Source organism: Lepidochelys olivacea, assembly GCF_965140295.1.
Source record: "Lepidochelys olivacea isolate rLepOli2 genome assembly, chromosome: 1".
Taxonomy (NCBI): Eukaryota; Metazoa; Chordata; order Testudines; family Cheloniidae; genus Lepidochelys; species Lepidochelys olivacea.
Window position 1 is genome coordinate 257,907,812 of NC_140411.1, and position 27,915 is coordinate 257,935,726.

Here is a 27,915-nt window from a genome sequence, read left to right on the forward strand (position 1 = left end):
TCTTCCCCCTGAGAACTCTCTCTGCAGTTTCCTCCTGCTCTTATAGGGAAATCAAGTGATTCCGCCTCAGGTATGCTTCCTTAGTAATCAGGGTTGGCTGACCCCCAGGCCTCTAGCCCTTAAGGTGTAAGCCACCCTATGGTAGCACAATGATGCTTTGGTTAATAATAAGGCCTGTACCAAAGCACAACCATATTAACAGCAGTCAGCTGGGACTACAACACCTATTCTTCATAGAATCATAGAATATCAGGGTTGGAAGGGACCTCAGGAGGTCATCTAGTCCAACCCCCTGCTCAAAGCAGGACCAATCCCCAACTAAATCATTCCAGCCAGAGCGTTGTCAAGCCAGGCCTTAAAAACCTCTAAGGAAGGAGAGTCCACCACCTCCCTATGTAACCCATTCCAGTGCTTCACCACCCTCCTAGTGAAAAAGTTTTTCCTAATATCCAACCTAGACCTCCCACACTGCAACTTGAGACCATTACTCCTTGTTCTGTCATCTGCTACCACTGAGAACAGTCTAGATCTATCCTCTTTGGAACCCCCTTTCAGGCAGTTGAAAGCAGCTATCAAATCCCCCCTCACTCTTCTCTTCTGCAGACTAAATAATCCTAGTTCCCTCAGCCTCTCCTCATAAATCATGTTCTCCAGCCCCCTAATCATTTTTGTTGCCCTCCGCTGGACTCTTTCCAATTTTTCCACATCCTTCTTGTAATGTGGGGCCCAAAACTGGACACAGTACTCCAGATGAGGTCTCACCAATGCCGAATAGAGGTAACTGAGGAGTTGGCCCATTTTATTGTATTGATCTCTTTCCCTATGATTTATAAACACACCCATTCCAACGTGAATGGGCACATCCATACAATAACCGAGGCTGTACGTTCACTAGGGCAGGGACTGTCTGCTTCTCCCTGTTTGTGCCATGCCTGCCATAAGGGGGTTCTGATACTGGTTGGATGATAGGCACTGCGGTAATAAAGCATGGTTAACATGAGTGGTGGAGGGAGAGCTGGTGGTGGTCCTTTTTGGCCGTGGAATCTATAAATTCCCCTGTTCATTCCCTCCCTTCCTGGGCCACAGGAAGAACAGGATTGCCTGCATTGCCCTCAACATGTTCAACACTTTCAGCTCTGTACTACAACAATGACTGTAATCAAATCTCATGTTTCAGGGCTTCAGCTGGTCACCTGCAAGGGTCAGGAAGGACATTTTTCCTGACGGTGCACAACTAGCCTAACTAACCTAACTAGCTGGGGGTTATTTAGCTTTTCTCTGAAACATCAGAGATGGGCCAGAGCTGAAGATGGGATATCAGATGGGGTGAGCCAGTGCTCTGAGGTGGTACAGTGAATCCTCTTTCTTAGGCCTGGCCTACACTTGCAGTGGCATGTAGGGTACAAATAGCTGCATGCAGCAGTGAAAGGCTCTGGCATGGGTGACGCAGCAGGGAAATGGTCCAGCAATGGAGAGCTGCAGGAGCCTTTCCCCACTGCCAGAGTCTTTCACTGCCACATGGGTTCTTCTTTTGGCTTGCAGCTTATGCACCTGTGGGGAAGGGTGGGTGTGTCTTTGTGCCTCTCATTTTGTTTCCCACCCAGAAGGCATGAAGACAGGAGCTTTTTGTGAGAGTTCTTGTGGCAGAGGCCAAAACTGCATTATTTGTGATAAATCTGAGATTGCCTTTTGACACACTGGCAGTTTAGTATGGCCCCTCCCTTGTATTCTGTTCCAACTGGCACTACCTTGGCTCATTCTCTAGAGCAGTCACTGTCCGTTTCAAAACGTGCAGGAAAAAAAAAGAGATAGCTCCCCTAAAAATGAAAACCATAAAAATCATAAATGTGAGTTCTCCAGAATTGGCCAGATGACAACAAAAGGGAGAAATAATGTAAGGCTCGACAACCTTCCACCACCACAGAACAAAACTCCCCCTCCCCTTGGAGAACACTGTGTAGGGCCTGCCCCGTCAGCACTCACAAAAGGAATCCATATAATTCACATCACCCCCTCTCTCTACTTAATCCAGCAAAAGGTGGAGTAGCCATTAGAGACCAAAGCCCCTACACTCTGTCACACACAATCAAAACAACTGATAAACTGACTTACTACCTGTGAAATAATAGGAGTTCCCAGGCTTGAAGTGACTCAGTTGGAATCTCCCACACTCAGTCAAAATAGAATACCACATTTTAAAAACAGGATGACAGAACTGAAAAGGATTAAATACTTGCAGGGCTGCAACTCATTATCAACTGAAGAGACAGTAGGTTACCTTCAACTAGTCATGCTCGGACAAACCTCTTGCTCAACAGAACCTGGAAGTTTTCTAATAGGCTAGATCCAAATAAGGAAGCCACATAGACAGTAGGGTATGCAGACCACAACTGTCTTAGAAACCAGAGCGATAGGAAACTTCATATAAAAATACTGTTTCTTGGTAACCTCAGCAGTCTGAAAACTGCCAGCGAGGTAAAAAGCTCTTGGACTACAAGACAGTGAGCTACACAGACGATTGATTAGAACCAGGGTAAGTAGAATCTCAGTTTGATTGGACTGGCACCTGTGGATAGAATCCATATGTAACTGGATTTTAAAAGTTACAGGTTCACCTAGTTTCATATAGACCTTAGTGTAGACTTTCCCTGCAACTTAAATAAAAGCTTCAAAGATGTCTCAGCCAGACAACTGACACTCACCACTGCCTTCCACTAGAATAAACCACACAAGACCCTATGCATTCCAATGTGCAGACACAATTTTTGTGCAGCACAAACAAATGTCCCCAAGCAAGAAAGGCAGCACAATAGTTGTTGACAGATGTACTGCTACCATTGGCTTAGGACAGATGCTTCTAGTCCTAGAGTTTTAGTTCTAGGGTATCCATTTGGACAAAGTCTGTTGCTCAAGCAGCACTGAACATACAGTTCCCAGTTCAAGGTCACTCTAGAAAGTATATTATTGATGCAAGATGTCAAGATAATGCCAGTGCCTCCTGTAACAGTAGCCACGAGAATCAGCAGATACTGACCGCCCCCTTCCCGCCACATGACAGGGAGGAGTATGACCTTTTGCAACCCTGACCCTTAGGGCCAGGAAATAAAGAGCAGTCCCTACCAGTACTACTGCGCCACAGCTTTTATTATACCTCCTTGCACCTATATCCGAGACTGTGGGAACAGAGTCAAGTACAAGGAGCATGTCCAGGGTGGGGAAAGATACCAGTGTCTTGACATCCTAAAGGTTAGGGGCCCCTCCATAAGGATGTCTAATGGATGCAGAGCAAGAAGTTGGAAGGCCCTTGGACAGCATCTGTACTTTTCTTTGTTTTCAACTCCCGCACTCCTGACTGAATCAAGACCTATAATTTAGTTTTCTCTATCCCATTGTTTCCCCACTGAACTGCACTCAGCAGGAGTAACACTTCTATCTTCACCAGTTGTGAACGCAAAAACCTTCATCATACTAGGTGTGAATTTAGGGTCATTTAGTGGAAAAGAAGAAGAATGGTTACCTTGCTGCAACTGTGGTTCTTCAAGATGTGATGCAGATGTGTATTCCAAGTAGGTGTATGCGCACATTGGAGCCAGAGACTTTTGCCTAGCAGTACCTGTAGAGTGGCCGTGCACACGCCCCGAACCACCTTAGTCCTTTCTTATCCAATGTCCAGGGAAAGATTCTGATGCAGAGGGGATGGCATGAGGGTTGTGAAATACACATCTGCATCGCACCTTGAAGAATCAGTAATAGTAAGCAACCGTTTCTTCTTCTTCAAGTAGATGCGGTTGTGTATTCCAAGAAGGTGACTAGTGAGCAGTACACCCAACCGGAGGCTCAGCTTGGAGTCTACCTGAAAAAGATTGCAGGACCGCTCTTCTGACATTAGTACCCACTCTGGAGGAAGCAATGATCGCATAATGGTCTGTAAAAGTACGCATGAACGACCCCGTGGTCACCCTACCAATGTCCAGTATGGACATGTCAGGGAGGAACGTCACGACGTTGCCTGTGCTGTTGTGGAATACACCCGTGTCTGGTCAGGAGGTGAAGCTGACACTCTCTTGTATGCAGTTTTGATGCAAGATGTTTATCCATCAAGAGATGGTCTCCACAGTGACCACTTGTCCCTTCCGGTCCACATACGATATGAAACAGGCGAGGCAAAGCACGAAACTTCCGTCCTGTTCAGATAGAAAGCTAGAGAGCGTCTGACGTCTAGCAGATGGAGGCATTGCTCTTCCAGGGAGGAATGTAGCTTAGGGGAAAATACAGGCAAATATACCACCTGGTTCAAATGAAACTGAGAGACCATCTTGGATACAAACTTTGGGTATGGCCAAAGCATAACCTTGTCCCTGGAGAACTGTGTGTAAGGAGGCCCAGCCGTCAGGGTCTGCAACTCACACCCCCTCCTGGCAGAGTTAATGACTATCAAGAATGCAGTTTTCTGAGACAGGAGGGACAGTGGGCAGGAAGCGAGGGGCTCGAACGGAGCTGCTAGAAATGTGTTCAGGTCCCACAAGGCTCTCCATTTCCAGTACATGCTGGCACTTTACAATGAGATGCTCTGGAGGCTGAATCTGACAGGAAATCCTTCAATCCCTAGCTTTCATTAACAACAGTGGTTTGGAAAGGGTTAAATGGTTTTCCCCACCCATACTTCATTGAGGTTCATTTCTATGTCTGCTCCAGACTGCACGAAAACATTAGCTGATGCTTCATGCCTGGGGACAGAGCTGACCTCTGGGTTGCCATTCTATCCTTGAGGGACTTCTTCCCCAGCATCACATTCACTCCTTCCCCCCCATTCAATGCTGTCTACCCAATTTCACTCTTTGCACAGTATTTTTGGAAAACCACTCGAGGCAAGGGCTTTGAGTCTCTCAGAGATTATGTTGAGGCGATCAGACCTGACACACAAAAAGGGGAGGGGGGAGGAGGAGGCGGCTTGCAACCACCCACAGCTGAAGACTCAAACAATCATGAGTCCCCTGAAGGAGACAGAAGGTTTGTTTCAATATGAGTCACCTAAGGAAAAGCCTCCTGCTTCCTGTGATGGGTGGAACTGAAGCCCCACATTACTGCTCCAGGCTGTGAATGTGTTAAGAGAAGCAGCACTGACAGGGAAAAAGGGAGCAGAGGAGAGTCATTGATTGTTTCTCTGGAAAAGCTGCAGAGTTTCTCAGTGCTGAAAAATGGCATGTAACTGAATTTGTGCTCAAAAGATACAGTTCTGATAGACCACTCCTGAAAAGCTCATACCTTTCTCACTGGACATACAGATATGCTGAGCACACCGGCACTGAGATTTACCAGTCACAATTCTCCCTTAAATCAATGCCACTGAGCTGGCTCTCTAGCTGTTGTTACTGCTGATCTAAGGCCTGGTCTACAGTATGCAGTTATTTCAGAATTAGCCAAGTTAATTCGAAATAAAACTAATTCCGTCCACACGACCAAACCATTTTTTTCGATTTAAAGGGCTCTTTAATCTGATTTCTGTACTCCACCTCGGCAAGTGGAGTAGGGCTAAAATCGAGATCGCAGTTCTGGGTTACAGGTACTGTGGATGCAATTCGATGTTATTGGCCTCCGGGAGCTATCCCAGAATGCTACCTTGTGACCGCTCTGGACAACACTTTCAACTCCGATGCACTGGCCAGGTAGGCAGTAAAAGCCCTGGGAACTTTTGAATTTCATTTCCTGTTTGGTCACCATCAGCACAGTCCACTATCACAGGCAACCATGCAGAGTCCACCATCACAAGAGACCACACAGTCCCGGATTCGCAGACGAGCTCCAGCATCGTCCAAATGGGAGGTACTGGATCTCATCGCAGGTTGGGGAGACGAATCGGTTATGGCAGAACTATGTTCCGAAAAAAGAAACACAAATACGTATGCTAAAATCTCTGGAGCCATGACGGAAAGAAGCTACTCCAGGAACACAGAGCAGTGTTGTACAAAATTCAAGGAGCTCAGGCAAGTGTACCAAAAAGCCACGGAAGCTAATAAGCGCTCTGGGTCACAGTCCCATACATGCCGCTTCTACCGTGAGCTGCATGCAATTATGGGGGGATGACATCACCACTACCCCACCACTGTCCGTGGACGCCTGCAAGGGGGCAGTTGCATGGAGCGAGGAGGATGAGTTATTGGAGGACGAAGAGGAGGAGGACGACAGTGCACAGGCAGCAAGTGGGGAATCCGTTTCCCCCCTTAGCCAGGAACTAGTCTTAACGCTGGAGACAATAGCCTCCCCTCACTCCCAAGGCGGGCTCCCAGACCATGACTCCGGAGAAGGCACTTCTGGTGAGTGGAGCCTGATCGGAGCCACACTGTCGGGGGTGGGGGGACACCCAGCCGCGCTGGGCTGTTCGCGTTTAGTTTAAAGGGCTCATCCCTGCTCAGAGCCTCATCGGAGCCACGTGGTGGGTGGGAGGAGGTGCTGTGTGAAGCTATCATCCCAGAAAGCCTGCAAGCCCTCCTTTTATATGGCAAACCCACCAGGCATTGCTTGCTATGGGAAATGGGGCCCGGCAGTTTGAAAGCATTGAAATGAATGCGGAAGAAGCAGAACCCCGCGTGTCTCTAGGGCTTACCATGGCTGCCTGCAAGCTGAATTCTGTTGCCCGGCCGCGTGTGATGGCTTACTCACACCAAAGTGGCAGGTACTTCAGTATAAGAGGCAAAATGTGACCTTGTACAGAAAGAACATGTGCTGTGTACTATGAATTGCCTGTTTCACTAAGAAAGAGTGTCCCCTTTGTTCTCTAAAACGTATCTTTTAAAATACTACCCTCCCTTTTTCTCCTCCCACAGGTGCAAATGTTTCAACGTGGCCCCTATCTACTCTGTCCCAGAGGCTGGTCCAGATTAGAAGGCGGAAAAAACGAAGTTGGGACGACATGTTTGCTGAGATCATGCAGTCCTCCTGCACTGACAGGGCCCAGCTGAATGCATGGAGGCAAACAATTGCGGAGTCCCATAAAGCGTTAAATGAACACAGAGAGAAGGGACGCACGCAATGAGAGCAGGTAGGATGCTATTGTCAAGCTCATGGGGGAGCAAACTGACATGCTTCACTGTATGGTGGATCTAATGCGGGAAAGGCAGCAAGACCACAGACTGCTGCTGCAGCCCCTTTATAACCGCCGTCCCTCCTCCCCAAGTTCCATAGCCTCCTCACCCAGACGCCCAAGAACATGGGGCGGGGGGGGGGGGGGGAAGAGGCTACGGGGACCCACACCCTCAATCCCAGAGGATTGCACAAGCAGCAGAAAGATGGCATATCTGAAACTTTGATTTGGTTTCTGGACTTGTCCTTCCCTCCTCCTCCACCCCCCTAACCCAGTACCCTCCCCGCCCCGGTCTACCTTCTGATTTCTCTCAATGTGTTTCAGAGTAACAGCCGTGTTAGTCTGTATTCGCAAAAAGAAAAGGTGCCACAAGTACTCCTTAGAGACTAACCAATATATTTGAGCATAAGCTTTCGTGAGCTACAGCTCATTTCATCGGATGCATTTAGTGGAAAGTATGTATTGTGTTGTGCAACAAATAATAAAGAACAGTTTTTAAGAAATTGTGACTTTATTTCCTTTCATGTATATAGGGGATGGGTAACTTCAAGAGAGAAAAACACAACTGTCACACTGTACCCTGGCCAGTCATTAAACTGGCTTTCAAGGCTTCTCTCACGTGCAGCGCACCCTGATGCGCTCTTCTAATCGCCCTGTTATCTGGCTGTGCGAAATTGGCAATCAGGCGAGTTGCCTCAACCTCCCACCCTGCCATAAACGTCTCCCCCTTACTCTCACAGATATTGTGGAGCACACAACAAGCAGCAATTACAATTGGAATATTGGTTGTGCTGAGATCTAACCGAGTCAGTAAACTGCACCAGCGTGCTTTCAAATGTCCAAAGCACATTCTACCACCTTTCTGCACTTGCTCAGCCTATAGTTGAACTGCTCCTTACTACTGTCCAGGGTGCCTGTGTACAGATTCATGAGCCATGGCATTAAGGGGTAGGCTGGGTCCCCGAGGATAACTATAGGCATTTCAACATCCCCAACAGTAATTTTCTGGTCTGGGAAGTAAGTCGCTTCCTGCAGCTGTTCAAACAGACCACAGTTCCTGAAGACGCGAGCGTCACGCACCTTTCCCGACCATCCCATGTTGATGTTGGTGAAACATCCCTTGTGATCCACCAGTGCTTGCAGCACCATGGAAAAGTGCCACTTGTGGTTTACGTATTGGCCGCCCCAGTGTTCTGGGGGCCAAGATAGGGATATGCGTTCCATCTATTGCCCCACCGCAGTTAGGGAACCCCAATGCATTAAAGCCATCCACAATGGTCTGCACATTTCCCAAAGTCATTACCCTTGATAGCAGCTGGTCAACGATTGCGTTGGCTACTTGCAGCACAGCAGCCCCCACAGTAGATTTGCCCACTCCAAACTGATTCCCGAGTGACCGGTAGCTGTTGGGTGTTGCAAGCTTCCACAGGGCTATGGCCACTCATTTCTCAGCTGTGAGGGCTGCTCTCATTTTGGTGTCTTTGCTCTTCAGGGCAGGGGACAGCAAGTCACAAAGTTCCATGGAAGTGGCCCTATGCATACGAAAGTTTCACAGCCACTGGGAATCATCCCATACCTGCAACACTATGCAGTCCCACCAGTCTGTTGTTTCCCGGGCCCAGAATTGGTGTTCCACAGCATGAACCTGGCTCATCGCCACCATGATCTCCCAATCGCCACATGCCGTGCTTCTAGGAACGTCTGTGTCCATGTCCTCATCAGTATAGTAATCGCGCTGTCGTCGCTTCCTCACCCAGTTTTGCAGGTACTGCACATACTGCTGGATAATGCGCAAGGTATTTACTATGGTCAAAATTGCAGTGGAGATCTGAGTGGACTCCATGCTTGCCGCACTATGGTGCCTGCAAGGGTAATCCTGGAAAAAGGACGCAAAACATGGGAGAGCAGAGTGGCAGCACAAGAGATGCTGTTCGGTTCATGATAGCTGAAAAAAGGCGGGAAATGGAGGTCTTCTGTGGCTTTCACAGAGGTGGTAGCCCAGGACAGACAACATGGAGAAGCTCGGTAGTGCAGCAAGAGCGGGAGAACAGAGTTGGCAGCGGAAGCTGTGCTGCTCTGTTCACGATGGCCGACCAGAGTTGGCAGCGGAATTGGAAGAGATGAGGAAGAGAAAGAGTAGATACTTATCGAGGTTACATAGAAAGACGAGAGGAAATGCGAGGTGGATTCATAGTACCAGGAGAGAAACGGTGCACCATACTGCACCATCTGCTGAAAGCAGTATGCCATCTGCACGCCAAAAAGGCATGAAACGATTGTCTGCCGTAGCTTTCATGGAGGGAGGAGCGACTGACGACACACACCCAGAAACACCTGCGCGAATGTTTCTGCCCCATCATGCACTGGGAGCTAAACCCAGAATTCCAATGGGCGGCAGGGACTGTGGGAACTGTGGGATAGCTACCCACAGTGCACCACTCCGACATTCGATGCTAGCCTTGGCACTGTGGATGCACTCTGCTGAATTCACGCACTTTAGTGGGGAGACACAAAACCGAATGTATAAAATAGCTTCCGAAAATTCAAATAGAATAATTTCAGAATAATTTTGTACTGTAGACGTACCCTAAGTCAAGTAACTTTAAAGCACAAAAATCACTTGGTGGAGAATGAAAATTAACAAGTAAAACATTTGTTTTTCCTCTGTGTAACATAACATGGCATTAGCTGGGCCTCAGTGAAGGACAGGAAATCCTTACTGCAAGTACCCAGCAGTTACAATGTGCTTTCTGGAAGAAACTTCATAAGATAGAAGTGTAGTTATTCAATGTGCCTCAGTTTCCCCATTAGTAAAACGCAGATGATGCTAGGTGCTCAGACACAACTGTGATGAGCCTGAATAGGTGATTCAGAGGATAGAGGCTCCTGAACTCCCAGGGCTGCGTGTGTCACACTAGAACAGGGGTCAGCAACTGATGGCACGAAAGCCAATTTTTAATGGCACGCTCGGCAGACAGCAGCGTGCCATTTAAATTCCTGCCCAGCCTGGCCCGCTCTTTTCCGTCCCCCGCCCACTGCTCTCTCCTTGCAGGACAGGCAAGCTTCACCCTCCCCCAGCTTCTTCCCCCAGAGTGCTGGGTTCCTGCCCCTCCTTCTCTCCCTCCCTGCAGCCAATCCGCAGATGGCCTTGTTACGGAGGGGGAGAGGGAAAAGTGGAGCCGCAGCGCTCTCTTCTCCGGGGACCTTGGGGAAGGGGGGTGGAATCAGGGCATATCCCCTCCAGGCCCCTGCCGTGAGCCGCTCAGGGCAGGGGGCTGGGAGCACCCCCATGACCCCAGCCCACACCCCCAGCCCTCTGCCCTGACTCCTGCATCCCCTCACACCCCCCCCCAGCCCCCTGCCCTGACCCCTGAACCCCCCACAACCCCCAGCCCTCTGCCCTGACCCCTGCACCCACCCCCCTCAAACACCCTCAGCCCTGAACCCTCCTCACACACACCCAGCCCTCTGCCCTCACTCCCACACCCGCCACACACCCCAACCCCGTGCCCTGACTCCTGCACCCCTGCACACAACCCCAGCCCTGACTCCGGAACCCCCCACACATACCCAGCCCCCTGGCCTGACACCTGCACCTTGCTCACACACCCCAAGCCCCCTGCCCTGAGCACCAAATGGGAGCTCCTGCACACACACCTCACATTCCCACCTGCACCCCTCACACCAAATGGGAGCTGCCCAGGTAAGCGCTCCACACCCAAACCTCCTGCCCCAACCCTGAGCCCCCTCCCTCATTCTAGCTCCTAGCCAGACTCTGCACCCCAACCTGCTCCTTCACCCCCAGCCCTGGTCTCCGTGCACTCCCAGCATCATCTCAGTGCAGAGAGAGGAAGAGAATGGCTAGAACCAGGGAGAAGGTAGGTACCTACTCTATGTGGACAGGGCCGGGACCCCATGCCGGCAGTGGGCTAAGAGAGACCGGCAGCCGGGACTCTGGGTGGCAGGAGCCGGCAGACGGAACCCCAGCCCAGCAGCAGACTGAGTGGCAGCGGGCAGAGCCGCTCAGCCCACTGCTGGTCTGGGGTCTCGGCCGCCAGCCCCATTCAGCCCACTGCCAGCCCGGGGTTCTGGCTGCCAGCCCGGGGTTCTGGCTGCCAGCCCGGGGTTCTGGCTGCCAGCCCGGGGTTCTGGCTGCCAGCCCGGGGTTCTGGCTGCCAGCCCGGGGTTCTGGCTGCCAGCCCGGGGTTCTGGCTGCCAGCCCCTTACCAGCCAGGGTCCTGGCTGCTGACCTAGTTGAACGGAACCCCAGGCCGGCAACTGGCTGAGCAGGCTGGCGGTGTAAGATCAGCATTTTAATTTAATTTTAAATGAAGCTTCTTGAACGTTTTGAAAACCCTGTTTACATACGACAATAGTTTAGTTATATAATAAATAGAGCGAGACCTTCTAAAAAACGTTAAAATGTATTATTGGCATGTGAAACCTTAAATTAAAGTGATTAAATGAAGACTCGGCACACCACTTCTAAAAGAAAAGGAGTACTTGTGGCACCTTAGAGACTAACCAATTTATTTGAGCATAAGCTTTCGTGATGCATCCGATGAAGTGAGCTGTAGCTCACGAAAGCTTATGCTCAAATAAATTGGTTAGTCTCTAAGGTGCCACAAGTACTCCTTTTCTTTTTGCGAATACAGACTAACACGGCTGTTACTCTGAAACCTGTCACTTCTAAAAGGTTGCTGACCCCTGCACTAGAAATAAACCCAGGTTATCTGCACAGCAGTAGATTGTGCTGCCATCTACTACATTAACTGCCTGGAACTCAAAACCAGGTCTCTCACAGTGCCTACTCCCATCCCAGTGCAAGAAACCAGGACTAACCCTTATCTTCCACAGTACACAGCACTCCCAGCTCCTACTGGTCAGCAGAGTTGAAGACCAGTGCTGGTTGTTTTAACATTTTGGCACATTTCATTCACTTCACCCTGGCCAACATGTGAACTGAGAGCCCACTTTTGCTCTCATTTAAACCACTGTTAATTAAAAATCCATGAATTTTGGAGATTAACAATATTGTAATTGCTAATGACACACAAACCAGAATCATAGAAATGTAGGGCTGGAAGGGACCTTGAGAAGTGGCAGGACTAAGTAAACTTAGACCATCCCTGACAAGTATTTGTCCAGCCTGTTTTTAAAAATCTAGTGATGGTGATTCCACAACCTCCCCTGTAAGCTTGTTCCAGAACTTAACTGTCCTTCTAGTTAGAAAGCTTTTCCTAATATCTAACCTAAATCTCCTTTGCTGAAGATTAAGCCCGTTACTTCTTGTCCTACCTTCCGTGGACATGGGGAACAATTGATCACAGTACTTTTTCTAGCAGCCTTTAACATATTTGAAGACTGTTATCAGGCCCCTCCCCTCAGTCTTCTTTTCTCAAGACTAAACATGCCCGTGTTTTTTACCCTTTCCTCACAAGTCAGGTTTCCTAAACCTTTTATCATTTTTGTCATTCTTCTCTGGACTCTCTCCAATTTGTCCTCATTTTTCCTAAAGTGTGGCACCCAGAATTCGACCCAGTACTCCAGCTGAGGCCTCCCCAGTGCAGAATGGAGCAAGACAAGTACCTTCCATGTCTCATACAAAACACTCCTGTTAATACACCCCAGAATGTTATTAGCCTTTTTGGCAGGTGCATCACATTGATGACTAATTCAATTTGTGATCTACTGTAACCCCCACATTCTTTTCTGCAGTACCATCACCTAGCAACTTAGTCTCCATTTTGTAGTTGTGCATTTGATTGTTCCTTCCAAAAGAAGTAATTTGCACTTGTCTTTATTGAATTTCATCTTGTTGAATTCTGACCAATTCTTCAAATTGCCAGGGTCCTTTTGAATTCTAATCCTCTCCTCCAAAGGGCTTGAAACCCCTCCCAGCTTGGGGTCATCTGCAAATTTTATAAGCAAACGCTCCACTCCATTATCAAAGCCATTAATGTAAATACTGATGAGTGCCTAACCCTGGAATGACCCCTGTGGGATCCCATTAGATATGCCCTCCCAGTTTCACAGTGAACCACTGATTATTATTAAGTATGGTCTTTCAACCAATTGTCCACTCACCTTATAGTAATTTCATCTAGACCACATTTCCTTAGTTTGCCTATGAGAATGCCATGCAGGATTATGTCAAAAGCCTTACTAAAATCAAGATATAGCACATCTACTGATTCCCCCACATCCACTACATCAGTAACCCTACCAAAGAAGGAAATTAGGTTGGTTTGACATGATTTGTTCTAGACAAATCCATGCTGGCTATTCCTCATAAAAAGCAGCTACTCACTCTGTACTGTAACTGTTGTTCTTTGTGATTTGATGCAGACATGCATTCCATGTAGGTGTGTACACTGAAGCCAAAGAACTTTGCCTAGCCTGTGGCACTAGCCCCTCTCCTGGCTAAATAAGGGCGGTGCTTCCCCAACCCCCTTCAGTTCTTTCACACCAAATAACAAGAGTACAGACTCTGATGCAGAGGGTGGGTTGTAGAGTACAGGTCTGTATCACATCTCAACAAACTGCTGTGCAGATAAGTAACCGTTTTTAATTCTTCGAGTAGATGCAGCCATGTATTCCAGGCAGGTGACTCACAAGCAGTACTCGTGGGAGACAGAGTTCAGAGTCTATTTAACAAGGACACCAGGAATGCCTTCCCAAAACTTGCATCTGATCTAGATGCAGCTGAAATGGCATAATGGCTTGTAAGAGTACGTACAGAGAACCAAGTGGCAGCCCTGCCAACGTCCAATATAGGAACGTCACTTAGAAATGCTATCAACATTGCTTGGCCCTTGTGAAATGAGCTTGCACCTTTTCAGGAGGCATAGTCTGAGCTATTTCGTATACTGGCATGACACAGGAAGTACCACCAGGAGATTGTCTGTCAAGAGTCTGCTTGTCCCTTCATTCAGACCGCATCTGAAACAAACAGATGAGGTGAAGAATGGAAAAGTTTAATCCTATCCAAGTAAAAAACAAAACGTCACCTGATTTCCAATGTGTGACGACGCTGCTCCTCTGGGGTGAATGCAGCTTAGGGAAGAATACGAGCAGATCTATAACTTAGTTCAAATGAGACTGAGAAACCACATTAGGAAAAAACTTAGGGTACAATCACAGGTCACTTTATCTTCGGAAAATTGTGTGTAAGCAGGCTCTGCCATCAAAGCTTGCAACTCTCTCCTTGCAGATGTTATTGCTTCAAGAAAAGTGATTTTTTGACACAGAAAGGAGAAACGTTGCCAGAGGCTCAAATGGAAGTCCCAAAAGAACCACTAAGAGAGCATTAAGATCCCACAAAGGAATCAGTTCTTTACCTGGTGGGTGGAGATGAGTGACACTTTTTCAAGAACCTCAACACCATGGAGTTTGAAAACAACAACTTCCGAAGGATGGATGGATGGATGTGTTAGGATATAGATATTCAGGCCTGTCTGCAAAGGCCTATACTTTAAGAATTTAGGGGCATTCTTATCACTTGGCTAGTTCTAGAGGTATAAAAGAAAGAATCAAAATCACTGTCTGCTGGTGTAAGGGCCTTCTCTTACTGTGACAGTGTGAGGCCCTGTTCTTAGGCTAAGGCCTTTGGCTAAGCAGCAGAGGCAGCCATAAGCTAGGAAGCGAACAGTCACATCCTCACATTCCAAACTAGTCACATTGAAATAAGGTGCTATTGGGCTGTCAGGAACTATCAGGACAGGATTGTATTCCTATCACCTCCAGAGAAAGGGAAGTGCCTAGAAAATGTAAAAGGAAACTTAGTTTGATAGCATCCTGTCTGGCAAGAACTCACTTATCAATAGCTGGGATGTGAAATCCTCACTTCTGTATTGTTTTGTCATTATAGTTCCCACTTTGCTATTGTTTGTCTGTATAATCTCTGTCTGGTTCTGTGATTGTTTCTGTCTGCTGTAGAATTAATTTTGCTGGGTGTAAACTAATTAAGGTGGTGGGATATAATTGGTTAGCTAATCATGTTACAATATGTTAGGATTGGTTAGTTAAATTTCAGTAGAATGATTGGTTAAGGTATAGCTAAGAATAATACTATATAAATTAGGGGCAAACAGGAAGTAAGTTGGGATTCGAAAATAAGGAAAAAGGAACTTGTATTTAAGTTTGCTGGAAGTTCACCCTGATAAACATCGAATTCTTTGCACCTTCGGACTTCGGGTATTGTTGCTCTCTGTTCATGCGAGAAGGACCAGGGAAGTGGGAGAGTGAAGGAATAAGCTCTCTAACAGGATGGAATGCTGAAATTGCTGCCAGAGAAACTTTCAAAGAAATAAGTCCAAGACCAGAAGACTGAAGGTGTAACAACAGGTCCTGGATACAAGCCATCATTGACTGAACTCCTCAGGTTAACAACCACACTGAAATCCACTTCGACTTGGCCAAATAGGCCACTTTGGTGGAGGGCTTTCTACTACTAAACTTGTTGGACCATCTGCGAACATCCTTCCTCCTTCTCACCTAGTTGCAGCATCCATGCTGTGAGATGAGCTGAGTGCTGGATGCAAAACCTGACCATGATGCTGAGTCAGGATATCAAGATGAAATGGAAAGGATATGGGAAGCCGTAACAATAATGCGAGGAGGTTGGAGAAACAACACTGTCTTGGCCATGCTGGAGCAATAAAAATAAGCTTGGCAGTGTCCAATTTCAGCTTGAGAATGGCCTGCGAGATGACTGGAATTGAAGGGAAACCACATAGGGATGACAATTCCCAGCTCAGGCAGAAAGGTCAAGGAGCCTGGACAGAAACCCCCTCATGGGCAAAACAGCTGGCATTTCTTGTTGTCTTTCATAGAGAACAGGGCGACAGTTGGGATGTCCTAAAGTGCAAAGATTGACCATAGAACTCTGGGCTTTAGGGACCATTTTCTGTTGAGATGATCCGTCAGATGATTCTGGATCCCACGAAAGTGATCGGCCACAGGGGTAAAGTTTTCCCTGATGCAAAACTGTCAGAGCCTGATCGCCTCTTGACACATCATGTTGGAGTGTGCTCCCCCATGTCTGTTCACAAACAGTAATACATTGTGGTGGTATTGTTGGTAAGGATGTGCACTGCTGAGTCCCTGATGTGATCTTGAAGTACCTGACAGCCATTGTAGGTGGCATGAAGCTCCAGGACATTGATATGCAGAGAAGCTTCCTCCTCCGACCACAGTCCTTGAACTTTCAGTGACCCCAGATGTGCTCCCCAATCTATTAAGGAGGCAACAATGACAAGAGGCCTGGTTGGTGAGGACAGAGAGAAAGGAACACCCTGGCACACTTTGTCCTGAACCATACACCAGTGGTTCTCAACCAGGGGACTGGGGTGGTTTCAGGAGGTCACCCAAGCAGGGTCAGTGTTAGACTCGCTGGGACCCAGGGCAGAAAGCCAAAGCCCCACTGCATGGGGCTGAAGTCCATGCCCTGAGCCCCACCACCTGGGGATGATGCCAAAGAAATTGAGCAACTTAGCTTTGCAGGGGCCCCTGTGGCATAAGGCCCCAGGCAGTTGCCCTGCTTGCTACCCCCTAATGCCGGCCTGGGCTTTTATATGGAGAAAACCAGTTATTGTAGCACAGGTGGGCCGTGGAGTTTTTATAGCACGTTGCGGAGGGCTCAGAAAGAAAAAGGTTGAGAACCCCTGCCATACACCACCGTAAAGAGTCCAGGATTGGCAGAGGAAGTTGAACCAGTCTGTCCAAGAGATGATCGTTTGGATGATACACCAACTTCAGCCACATCTAAAAAGGATGAAGGCACAACCTGGCATATTGGACTACCTATGTGCATGCAGCATATGGCCTAGAAACCTCAGGCATACTCAAGCTGTGGTTGAGGGTTGAGACTGCAATTCCAGACAAAGATGGTGAATCATGTGGAACCAGTCAGTTGGTAGAAACAGTCTCAAACTCAGAGTCTAGCGGGACCCCAAATAACTCAATTCTTTTAAAGTTTGAACCAATGCTGACTTCCCACTGTTTAGGATGAGACCTAGATGACCAAGTAAGCATAGCATGAACTGAAGGTGACAGGATTTTGTCTCTGGACTTGCCCTTCAGTATCAAATCGTACAGACACAAGAAGCTAGAAACTCCCCTCTTCCTGAGGTACACTGTCACCACAATCATGCACTTGGTAAAAACCCAGGAAGCAGAAGACAGATGAAAGGAAGCACGGTGTACTGATAGTGCTGGTCTACCATGACAAACCTGAGAAACCTCCTGTGGCTCGAAAGAATTGCTACATGGAAATAAACATCCTGAAGGTCCAGGGCAGCAAGCCAGTCATTGTGATTTAACACAGGGAGAATGATTGCAAGGGTGACCATACAGAATCTCACAAATCTTACATTCTATCAGACAACAACAAAGAGGAGGACAACCCCAATCTGGATATCGAGGAGTTCCGAAGATTCTGCAGTGAGAACAGAGAGCCAGCCCTAATGGGGCGAACAAACAATTGGACTCATCCGAAGCCCAACACGGGGGCCAGCATTGCTGCTGAAGAGGAATGGGGAATCAACGGTATTGAGCAAGACACACTCCCACTCAGTACTGGGAGAGGCACCAGTACCAAGGCCCAGGTGGTACCAAACTCGACAATGGAACTTCCTAAAAGTGCAATGACGGTGTCAAAGGACACACCAGCAGTGAGGGGGCCTTTGACACTGGGCCCGGCATCAGCCTCAACTCCACAGTTTGGGACATGGGCAATGCATGCTGCCGTGCTAACGAACCCAGCACCTTTGCAACATTGCCAGAATGTGCCGAAGACATAATGGAGGACAAAGTGGTAGAAGCTATGGCACTTGAAAACTCCTGAAGTAGTGAAGAGTTAGGGACTGAGCGGCAAAGCAGGTCTGATGTCTGCTGATATGCCACTGGTGTGGAGACAGTTAACACTGGTGCCAACATCATCAGTACCAGATTCAACAGACACCCCGTGGCTGGAACCAGGGAGTCAACAGTACCGGCTCTCGCTGATCTCAGTGCAGTACCAAGGACTGGTTAGACGACCTGCTCCATCCCACAAGCACCGTCCCTGCAGGTACTGCTAGGCAATGTTCTCCGGCTTCAGTGCACTGATGCATGCACATGCCTACATGGAAAACAAGGCCACATCTACTCGAAGAACTACCCTATTTTCCTCCAAATGCTTACAAATTGATTGTTTAATAATTTGGTTCCAGTATCTTTCCAGGTATCAAAGTTAGGTTGACTGGTCTATAAGACCTTGGGTACTCTTTGTTCCCCTTTTTAAAAAGAGATACAATATTTGCCCTTCTCCAGTCTTCTGGGACTTCACCTGTCCTCCAAGAGTTCTCAAAGATAATTGTTAATAGTTCCAAGATTGCTTCATCTAGTTCCTTAAGCACCCTAGGATCAATTTCAGCAGGACCTTCCAACTTGAATACATCAAATTTATCTAACTAGTCTTCAACCTGTTCTTTTCCTATTTTGGCTAACATTCCTTCTCCTTCCCCCTTGTTAATATTAATTGTATCATCTGATCACCATTATTGTTTTAGTGAAGACTGAACCAAATTACTCATTAAATACCTCAGTTTTCTTGACGTCATATGTTATTAGTGTTACTTCCCCACTAAGTAGTGAGCCTACACTTTCCTTTGTCTTTCTCTTGCTCCCAATGTGTTCAAAAAACTCCTTGTTGCCTTTTATGTCCCTTGCTGGGTGTAACTCAAAGGCTAAATGCCTTCGCCTTTCTGTTTTGTGCCGACATGCTCATGCCATTCTTTTATACTTCTCCTTAGCAATTTGTCCATATTTCCACTTTTTGTAGAATTCATTTTTGATTTTCAGGTCATTAAAGAACTCCTGATAGAGCCAAATTGACCTCTTACTATTCTTATCTTTCCCTTGCATCGGGATAGTTTGCTGATGTGAATTAGGTATGGTTTCATAGGACACCTGCCTCATTCAGTGAATACTGTTCAAGCTGTACAGTGACTGAAGCAAGAGTCCTGCAGAACCAGTTGTAGGTGACGATGCACTTAGAAATGATTTACACATACACTCAGGGAACAACTATCAAGATTTCATGAGCAACCTTAACATTGTATTTCCTGTCTTGAGCTCTTCAGTCTGCAGCCTTAGCATGCAACAAAGTTTTGTTTTGTTTTATTAAATAGAATTCCCTAGATTTTGTTAAAAGAAAAACAAAACATTTAATTACACGGAACTATTTGCAGACAACACTAGTACATTGTCAACCACACAGGATGAGCAGCCAACAAGCCAAAGGTTCCTGTGGATCGTATAGACACTTCACTTGAAGCACAGCTCTTGCAAAGCCTTGTATCATCCTTTGAATTCGTGTGTGTCCATGGTGAACTAGTCCCTGGCCATACATATGAAGACAGTCTCTGCCCCACAGAGTTTACAATCTAAGAAGACAGGTAATGTACAAAGGCTGGAAGGATGGGGGAGCAGGCTAAAAGATACAGTCAAACTACACACAATGTGTATGTTATATACTTTTAAAAATACTATCCCCTCACCAATGGCGCCTCAAATATTATTTGGCCAATTTCTTCACAGGAATGTCTTCATAAGGTCCCAGAAGTGGATCATAAGGAGGCCCTTAAATGTTTCAGAAAGTTTGTAACCAACTGAAAAATAACGCTTTAGAATGGAAACACTAAATCAACCTTAGCTATGAAGCCTTATTTTCACTAGGCAACAAGGCAGAATTTTATCCATTGTTTGCTAACATATGATAAAATCTTAGTGCAGAAAGGGCAAGTGATAGCAAGTAGAGGTAAACCCTACCTAGTGCTTACCTCGCCCTGCTAATATGTGAAAACTACAAATTACCCTGTTCACACTGGGATTTTACCATATTAACGAATATGTAGTAAAAACACCTTTTTTCCTAACATAGACACACCATCAGTGTCACCATGTACTGTACTTATAGTGAAGTAGAGTCCATTGTTCCTTAAAGGCTTCAGTAACTTACCCCAAACATCTGTCGGAGGTCTGGATCCCGGAAACGGAAGGGAATGTTAGAGACATGAAGCCGCTTTGGAGTGGACTTGCTCTCAGTATTCTCACTGCTTTGTGTCTGTGACTGCTGTCCATCTGTCTGTGCCCCTCCTTCTGTTTGCTGAAATCAAACAGTGACAAAAAGAGAAGTGAAGAGAAATCATACCAATTCCAACCAACCCTTATGAGGTAGTCTCTGCCTATGTATTTACACTACACTTGTAACCGTGACAGTAAGTTTGATAATCCCAGCAAACAACTGATCTTTTATTTCTCCCTCCTTTCCATGAGCAAATAGTAAGAGGATCTTAGACTTCTTTCTCTCCCCTTCTCCACCAATATAATATTTTAGCTTAGTAGTGTTTTGTTTTGTTTTTTTAAAGTAGTTTCTCCTCTCTTTCCCTTGGCTTTTCTTCCCCCTTGTTACCATGGGAAACCTACAGTGAAAAGGTGGGGTCTTCTTTTTTGTCCTGATGCTGGCAAGTAATATTATTATTCTAATCTCTTATAGCAGCATGTTGATGCAATAATCAAAATCCCATGACTGAGGTGCAGCTTTCCAACAGACTGATGTCAGCACTGCACCCCCAGGCAAAACTGCATCTGTTCTGCTGTGTTCCATTCAGAGAAGTACCACCTCTAAATATGACCTATACTAAAATGGTTCAGCCCACAGGCAATGGCTATGCATTCTTATGTTTAATTTATTTTAGTTAATTTAAAATCTACTTTAATTTCTTGAATGAATAAATAAATATCACCATTTTTAGGTTCTACTAAAACTCAAAGAGCCACACTCCTTTTTTGGCTTTGCGGTCAAAATATACGTGCTGCCCCAAACGTGTTTTGCATCATAGATGAGATTGAGGCACAAATGAAGATGTCTTGGTAGGAGGTTTTAACATTGAAATTGAAATAGCCAGATTTATTTAATCTCCATTTGAATCTCTCCTCCAGGAGACTCCACAAGCTGTGTTATGACTTTGTTAACCCCAGCATGGGGGAACCCATCCCTTACTCTGAGACATGAAAAATGTACTCACTGACTCACGCTTGCCAGCAGAACAGCGAAATTGATAATAATCTGATCAGTTTTATTGCTGTGTCCCTTTCCAGCAGCTGTGAATGGTATGCCAGGATAATCACCAGAGCGCTTATTCACCCCTTCTTTTGTCACCTGTCTCAGATGAAGGTTTAATGCTTTGGCTGGATGTCTAGTAAATTTCTTAAGCCCAGCTTCACTCTCTCTCACATGGTGTGGGCTTACTTCACCCCTTCACCCACAGCAATAGTGAAAACCTATTGCATGGGAACTCAAAGGGCTAGCAAAGACTCTATTCAGCCTGTTTTAAACACTTGCAATGACATATCCAGGCCCTAACAGCTTAAAACAATCAAGTGTTTTACTGATGCTGGACATCCATTTTGTCTATCAAATGTGCAAAGAAATTCTCCCAGGGGACTTAACCAAAGACTGTGCTCCTCCACCGCTGGCTGGACTTACCCAGAGCGTCCTGCACATTATGCAGCAAAGCCTTGAGAGCCTCCCAGGGTATATCTACACAGCAAAGAAAAACCCATGGCTGGCCCACGCCAGCTGACTTGGGTTTATGGGGCTCAGGCTGTGGGGCTCTTTCATTGGTGTGTAGACTTCCAGGCTTGGGCTGGAGCCCAGGTTCTAGAACCCTGAAAGGTGGGAGGATCCCAGAGTCTGGGCCCAGAAGCCTACACAGAAATGAAACATCCCCGCAGCCCCAGTCGGCTGGTATAGGCCAGCCATGGCTTCTTCTTTGCTGGGTAGACATAGTCCCAAAGACCTGAAAAGGGGCATCTCTCCATTGCTATACAAAATGAGCAGCAGTAGCACTGAAATTCTCTCAGCCAGAAGTCTCTCTCTCTTGGACACACATACGAGTTATACGGGACTGACAATAGCATGTTAACAGTGAACACTGTGGCTGTGGCATGCTGATCAAAGCAACAGCAGCTTTCCATTTCACTTCACTTAAGCAATGCAGGCAGTACAAATGAATGTGATCCATTTGGTATAAACTAGCCGTGATGGGGAGAGTGGAATGGCATGGCTATGCAAGCATCTCTTGTTCACAAGTTGCAGTGAAGGGGACAGCAGAGCGACATGAGCCCACCACAGACTGGACAAAGTAAACCATTTACAATCAGCCATGGTTTACCCACCCCCAAATATCAGATAGACAACATCCTGACAGATATATCTAAAATGTACCACTTCCAGATGCCTTTCCCTTCCCTCACCCCATGACAAAATGCATCTCGAAACACGTGTGGTGCACCCTAGGGGAAGAATCAATGCAGTCAGCTTGTGATTAAATCACACCATGCTATTTGGCAGTTTTATTTTTATGACTCCATCAGAGTCCTCTGCTCCCCGGGGCAAATCTGTCCAAGGAAAAGGACAGAATACATGGCAGCTCATCCATCACCAGGGCAAACAGTGCCTAGAGATTAGCATTCCAAAACCACCCCCAGAAATCATTAACTCCCCCAGTGCTACTGAGTTTCGAAGGGAATCTCTCTTCAGTCAGGTTTTATGCATACTCTGGAGTCCCACTAACGTAAATTTCCAAGCCCTGTGCTTCCCGCAACAGATAGTAAAAGTTGCAGGTAGACACATGCCCCACCAGATAGGCATGCACCCTCTGTCCATCCCTCCCAAGCATGACAAGTGTAGACTCTACAAAGTGAGGTATGTCAGCACAAGTTTAAGGACTCTGAACAGTTTCTGATGTAATCTGCCAAGGAATAGGTCTATTGCTTCAATAGGCATGGAAACCATGAGGCTGTGAACTAGTGGACCGAGGAGAATATAAACACTCAGAGGCAGGAACTCATGTCTTACTAAGCCTGTACTATGTCATACAGCGGCCTGTTCAGAAATCCCTCACAGCTGTGCCTGCATATGGCAGCGTGCTGCTGCCATACAAGAGACAATATTTACAGCATGCTAGCTTTGTACAGTGAGATAAGGCTTCAAACAGGGAAGACAAGAGGTCTTCTGTCAAACCTCACCTCGACTATGATAAGACTCCCAAGCTCAGAGACAGGTAACACCAATGTGGAAGGGTACATTCTTCTACATGAATTCAACAGTTTCCTGCTAATGTCAGATATGTTCCCTCTCTGAAAGCTATAAACTACACTTGCAAGGGGATGGGTTCATCAATCTAATGGTTCTTTCCCATTTCTAACATCTGTGACCCTAAAGTGAGGTTCAGTCTTTCAGCCAGCATCGGACTGGCTGGATACATTTGTGTATTGCCATATATTCAGCCACAAATACAAATGGAAGAAATGGCTTCCTAAGGTCTTGTTGTTTTTTTTTTGGTCATTCCTTGACTTAATTCATCAGGAGATGAAAGGGAAAGACCTGGAGCTTGTTTAGAGGCAGCATTTAATAGAGACTCATGGCAGAAAGTTACCCTGAGTCACATAATAAAAAACACTCTTCACAAACCAAATCTCTCCTCCCCGCACTAACTCTCACTTACTTCATTCTAGACTGATAGCAACATCTGACAGTGGGAAACCGCACTTCTCCCTCCTCAAGTCCGAGATACGTACTACAACCTGTTGTCAGTTCAGAACAGTGGGGTGCAGAGTCTCTTCATGTTCCTTAAATCTCAACTGCCAGCAAGGAGGCAGTAACAAGGAGACTTACGCTGTTGCAGAAATTCTGGAATTTAAAATGCTTTTAGTCCCATCCTACACTCTCACATTAGTCTGTGTAATTTACATTGATGGTAATTAGAGTGAGAAGGTGGTGACCCTTTTTTGACTCTTCAGGTCTGAGCTCTGTGTAAGCTTGACTCTCTCACCAACAAAAGTTGGTCCAATAAAAAAATAATATCTCACTCACCTTGTCTCTCTAATATTCTGGGACCACCACAGGTACAACAACACTGCATACATTGATGGTAAAGTCACCTGGCACTATGCTTATGGTCCCAAACTGTTCTGAAGCAGCCAGTTCCACAGACTGCATGCCCAAGTTAGGGTCTCAGTTAAGATTTCGGCGAAGCAGGGGATCTATACTGCTTGAGCCAACAGTGAATATTTATCTGACTGGGTGAGCAGACATAGGGTGGACAGACAAAGTGAGACTGCCAACAGTCTACAAAATCCACCTGCTGAAGTGAAAACACGGATTGACAGAGCCAGAAGAGTACCCAGAAGTCACCTACTACAGGACAGGCCCAACAAAGAAAATAACAGAACACCACTAGCTGTCACCTTCAGCCCCCAAATAAAACCTCTCCAGCGCATCATCAAAGAGCTACAACCTATCCTGAAAAATGATCCTTCACTCTCACAGATCTTGGGAGACAGACCCAGTCCTCACTTACAGACAGCCCCCCAACCTGAAGCAAATACTCTCCAGCAACCACACACTATACAACAAAAACACTAACCCAGGAACCTATCCTTGCAACAAAGCCTGATGCTAACTCTGTCCACATATTTATTCAAGTGACACCATCATAGGACCTAATCACATTAGCCACGCCATCAGGTGCTCGTTCACCTGCACATCTACCAATGTGATATATGCCATCATGTGCCAGCAATGCCCCTCTGCCATGTACATTGGCCAAAGCGGACAGTCTCTCCACAAAAGAATAAATGGACAAAAATCTGACATCAGGAATCATAACATTCAAAAACCAGTAGGAGAACACTTCAACCTCTCTGGCCACTCAGTAAAAGATTTAAGGGTGGCAATTTTGCAACAGAAAAGCTTCAAAAACAGACTAACGAGAAACTGCTAAGCTTGAATTAATATGCAAACTAGATACCATTAACTTGGGTTTGAATAGAGACTGGGAGTGGCTGGGTCATTACACATATTGAATCTATTTCCCTATGTTAAGTATCCTCCTCACATCGGCTTGTTAACTGTCTAAATGGGCCATCTTGATTATCACTACAAAAAATTCTCTCTCCTGCTGATAACAGCTCATCTTAATTAATTAGCCTCTTACAGTTTGTATGGCAACTTCCACCTTTTCTGTATGTCTTTCTATCTATATCTATCTTCTTACTATATATTCCATTCTATGCATCCGATGAAGTGGGGTGTAGCCCACGAAAGCTTATGCTCTAATAAATTTGTTAGTCTCTAAGGTGCCACAAGTACTGCTGTTCTTTTGACAACAGCAAAGAGATCAGCCAGCACAGAAACTATAAATACGAAGTACAGTTTGTTTCTCTCCCTCACTTGCTTCTTCAGATGCAAGTTATGGAAAATTAAAACGTTTGGAAATAGAAGATCCAGAATGCTGTGTAGCCCAAGAACAAGGGTAGACTGTGGGTACAGTCTATTTACAAAACAGACAGAAAAATGTAAACTATTAATGCCTGTATTCAGAGGGGAACTAGATTGGCTTATAAGCTTTGGAGTTGAGCTATAGCATTTTTTGACTCCACTAGTTATAGTCTGGCCACAGACCAGGAAACAGCTTGCGGAATGACTGAAGGCAGTGACTGAAATTCACTACTATTTGATGGCTATGTACCTACAGAAATGGAAAGTTGCTTGTTGAGGTTTTTGGGGGGTGGGGTGAGGATGGAGGGGTTTCAGTCCAGCTTCCAATAGGTTCACATCACAAAAGCTACCATCGTAACAGACACCCTAGGAAGCAGTTTAAGTAGAGGTACGGGTTAAGGACTTAAAAGGGCCATGGACACTGAATCCCCCTCACTCCTATAGTTTGTTCCTCCGAGTTAAGGTTGAATACACAGTCATGGGCAGTGGATGTGGGAACTTGAATGGTCATTGCCCATGCTGTACCTGTTCTGAAGACAGAGGACTTCCAGTGCCAATTGGCACTTTTCAACAGCACTAAATTTCATTTTTAAAATTAACAAATCCATTTCCATTTGTATTCTTTACCTTAAAAATAGGGAGCCCAATTTCCAGAGACGGCAATATGGATGTCTAAATGCAACTCAGAACATGCTAGGAATATAATAAGAAAGGAATTATTTTGGGAAATTCTGTGGCCTGTGTTATACCGGAGGCCAGACCAGCTGATTACAAAGGGTCCTTTCTGGCCTTGGAATCTCTGAATGTATTAAATGTTTTTCTATGCAACGATGACATGCAGCGTCCAGACAGGATTGTTTTGATGGCCACCAAGCCAGAACCTTCATGAAAGTCTCTTGGGACCAAATGCATCTTTTATCAAATAGGGAGGTTTTGGCACACAAGCCAGAGAAGGTGGTGGCGAACAGCTGCCATGCTTAGACATTAAACAGTGGTTTGTAAGTGTGGAAAACTGAACTAATCTGTTTCATGGTCAGACCATGCTCTCAAATTCAAAATTTCATATTTAGTTGCCCAATGGTTTCCAAACTGTGGACCATGGAGTGGTCCACAGAGAGCTGTTCGGTCACATAGTGATGGCTTCTCCTCCACCTGTTAAACTGCATTAAGAGACACCTAAAAGTAAACATTACATACTTCCTTAATATTAAATTTCCTAGGTACACAATTGCTGTAGTTACCATAGGGATTTTCCATTATTATTTGAGGGAGAGGGGGCAATCTATACAACAGCAAATCAGAGAGGAGACATCCCTGGGCCAATCCTTCTGTTAAGATGCAGTTCATGCTATAAAAAAAAGTTTGGGAACACCCTGTCCTAGGAAAACCTTGCACATTCAAAAACATATGTTGCATATATGTTGCATTTAGATGCATATAATACACCCAGAAATTTGAAAGTATAGTCCCAATCTCACCATTCACACTGACTAGGGTACATGGATCCCACTGTGAATGTGATTCCTCATTCGCCAATAAAAAAAGGACATCTGTATTCCTTTGGAGGATGTGCTGCATTTACTAAATGTGTTTAAGTGACAGTACATCAGAGACTTATCTCAGACACTGCTCTCTGCAATGAGATTTTGTATTGTACAGGTTCATGATATAATGCGAAAGGCAAGCTCTCAACACCTGCCATTTATGAGGCTGCATCAGGAACATTCATATAAAGTGATTTACATATGTCTATGTCTGTACAGCTATACCTCTAGATATAGAGTTTTACACACAGACACACACACACCTTCTTCCCACTATTCAGCTGGCTTCTTTCATCAGTTTTATTCACCTTATAGGGAAATCCTCTTGTTTTCTACTGTCAAGAAAGCCATTTTAGTTCACTAGATGGTCAATCATTCCTCTAAATAAGTCTCTCCACCTTGGGCTGTCTCAGATTGAGAGTCCTCAGGTTGTTTTATGTCTACCTCTGTAAACTGATAAAAACTCAAGAGTCATACCACTGACAAACTGAGATGCAAGGTATCAGTCAGGGAAAAAGACTTCTGCTGCAGGTTGTTTTGCTAAGCCACGTTTGAACTGATGTCCCTGTCAATTTTTGATCCAGCTCTCTCAACTCTGCTTTGGGCATAGTTTGGGAAGAAAGGCCAGCTGCTTTGGAAATAGACTCATAACCCCAAGTACTGGGCATGAAACACAGCCCAGCACATGAAGTCTGATCCTCAATAAGTGAGGGGCCAATACCACAAATTAAACTCAAGCATAATATGAGCAATTAATGTGCAAGTTCCTCCATCCACAGTTCTATTTCTGTGCTTCTCAATCCTGACCTATAGCCATAAATATTATTTAAGTCCCAGGTTTCTCCTTGGCTGACAAAACAATCATGCCAGAATGTGCGTTGTTTTTATAACGTAGAGCAGGAGTAGTCAATAGGAAGACCACAGGCCAAACCCGAACCGCCAGACACTTTTAAAAGAAC

The 27,915-nt window shown here is 45.9% G+C and overlaps 1 protein-coding gene across 11 annotated transcripts in view; it reads right to left on the minus strand.

Annotated features, from left to right (window-relative positions):
- The window catches only part of RBFOX2 (RNA binding fox-1 homolog 2), a 253,683-nt gene that overhangs the window by 45,366 nt on the left and 180,402 nt on the right, over positions 1–27,915 (minus strand). For all 11 annotated transcript variants that reach the window (XR_014714132.1, XR_014714133.1, XM_084648120.1 and 8 more), the window contains one exon: positions 20,085–20,231. Coding sequence is in view for 9 of the 11 variants with exons in the window: in XM_084648120.1 (XP_084504246.1) it covers positions 20,085–20,231 (147 nt within the window). In the remaining 2 variants the exon portion in view is untranslated. The remainder of the gene's footprint in view (positions 1–20,084; positions 20,232–27,915) is intronic.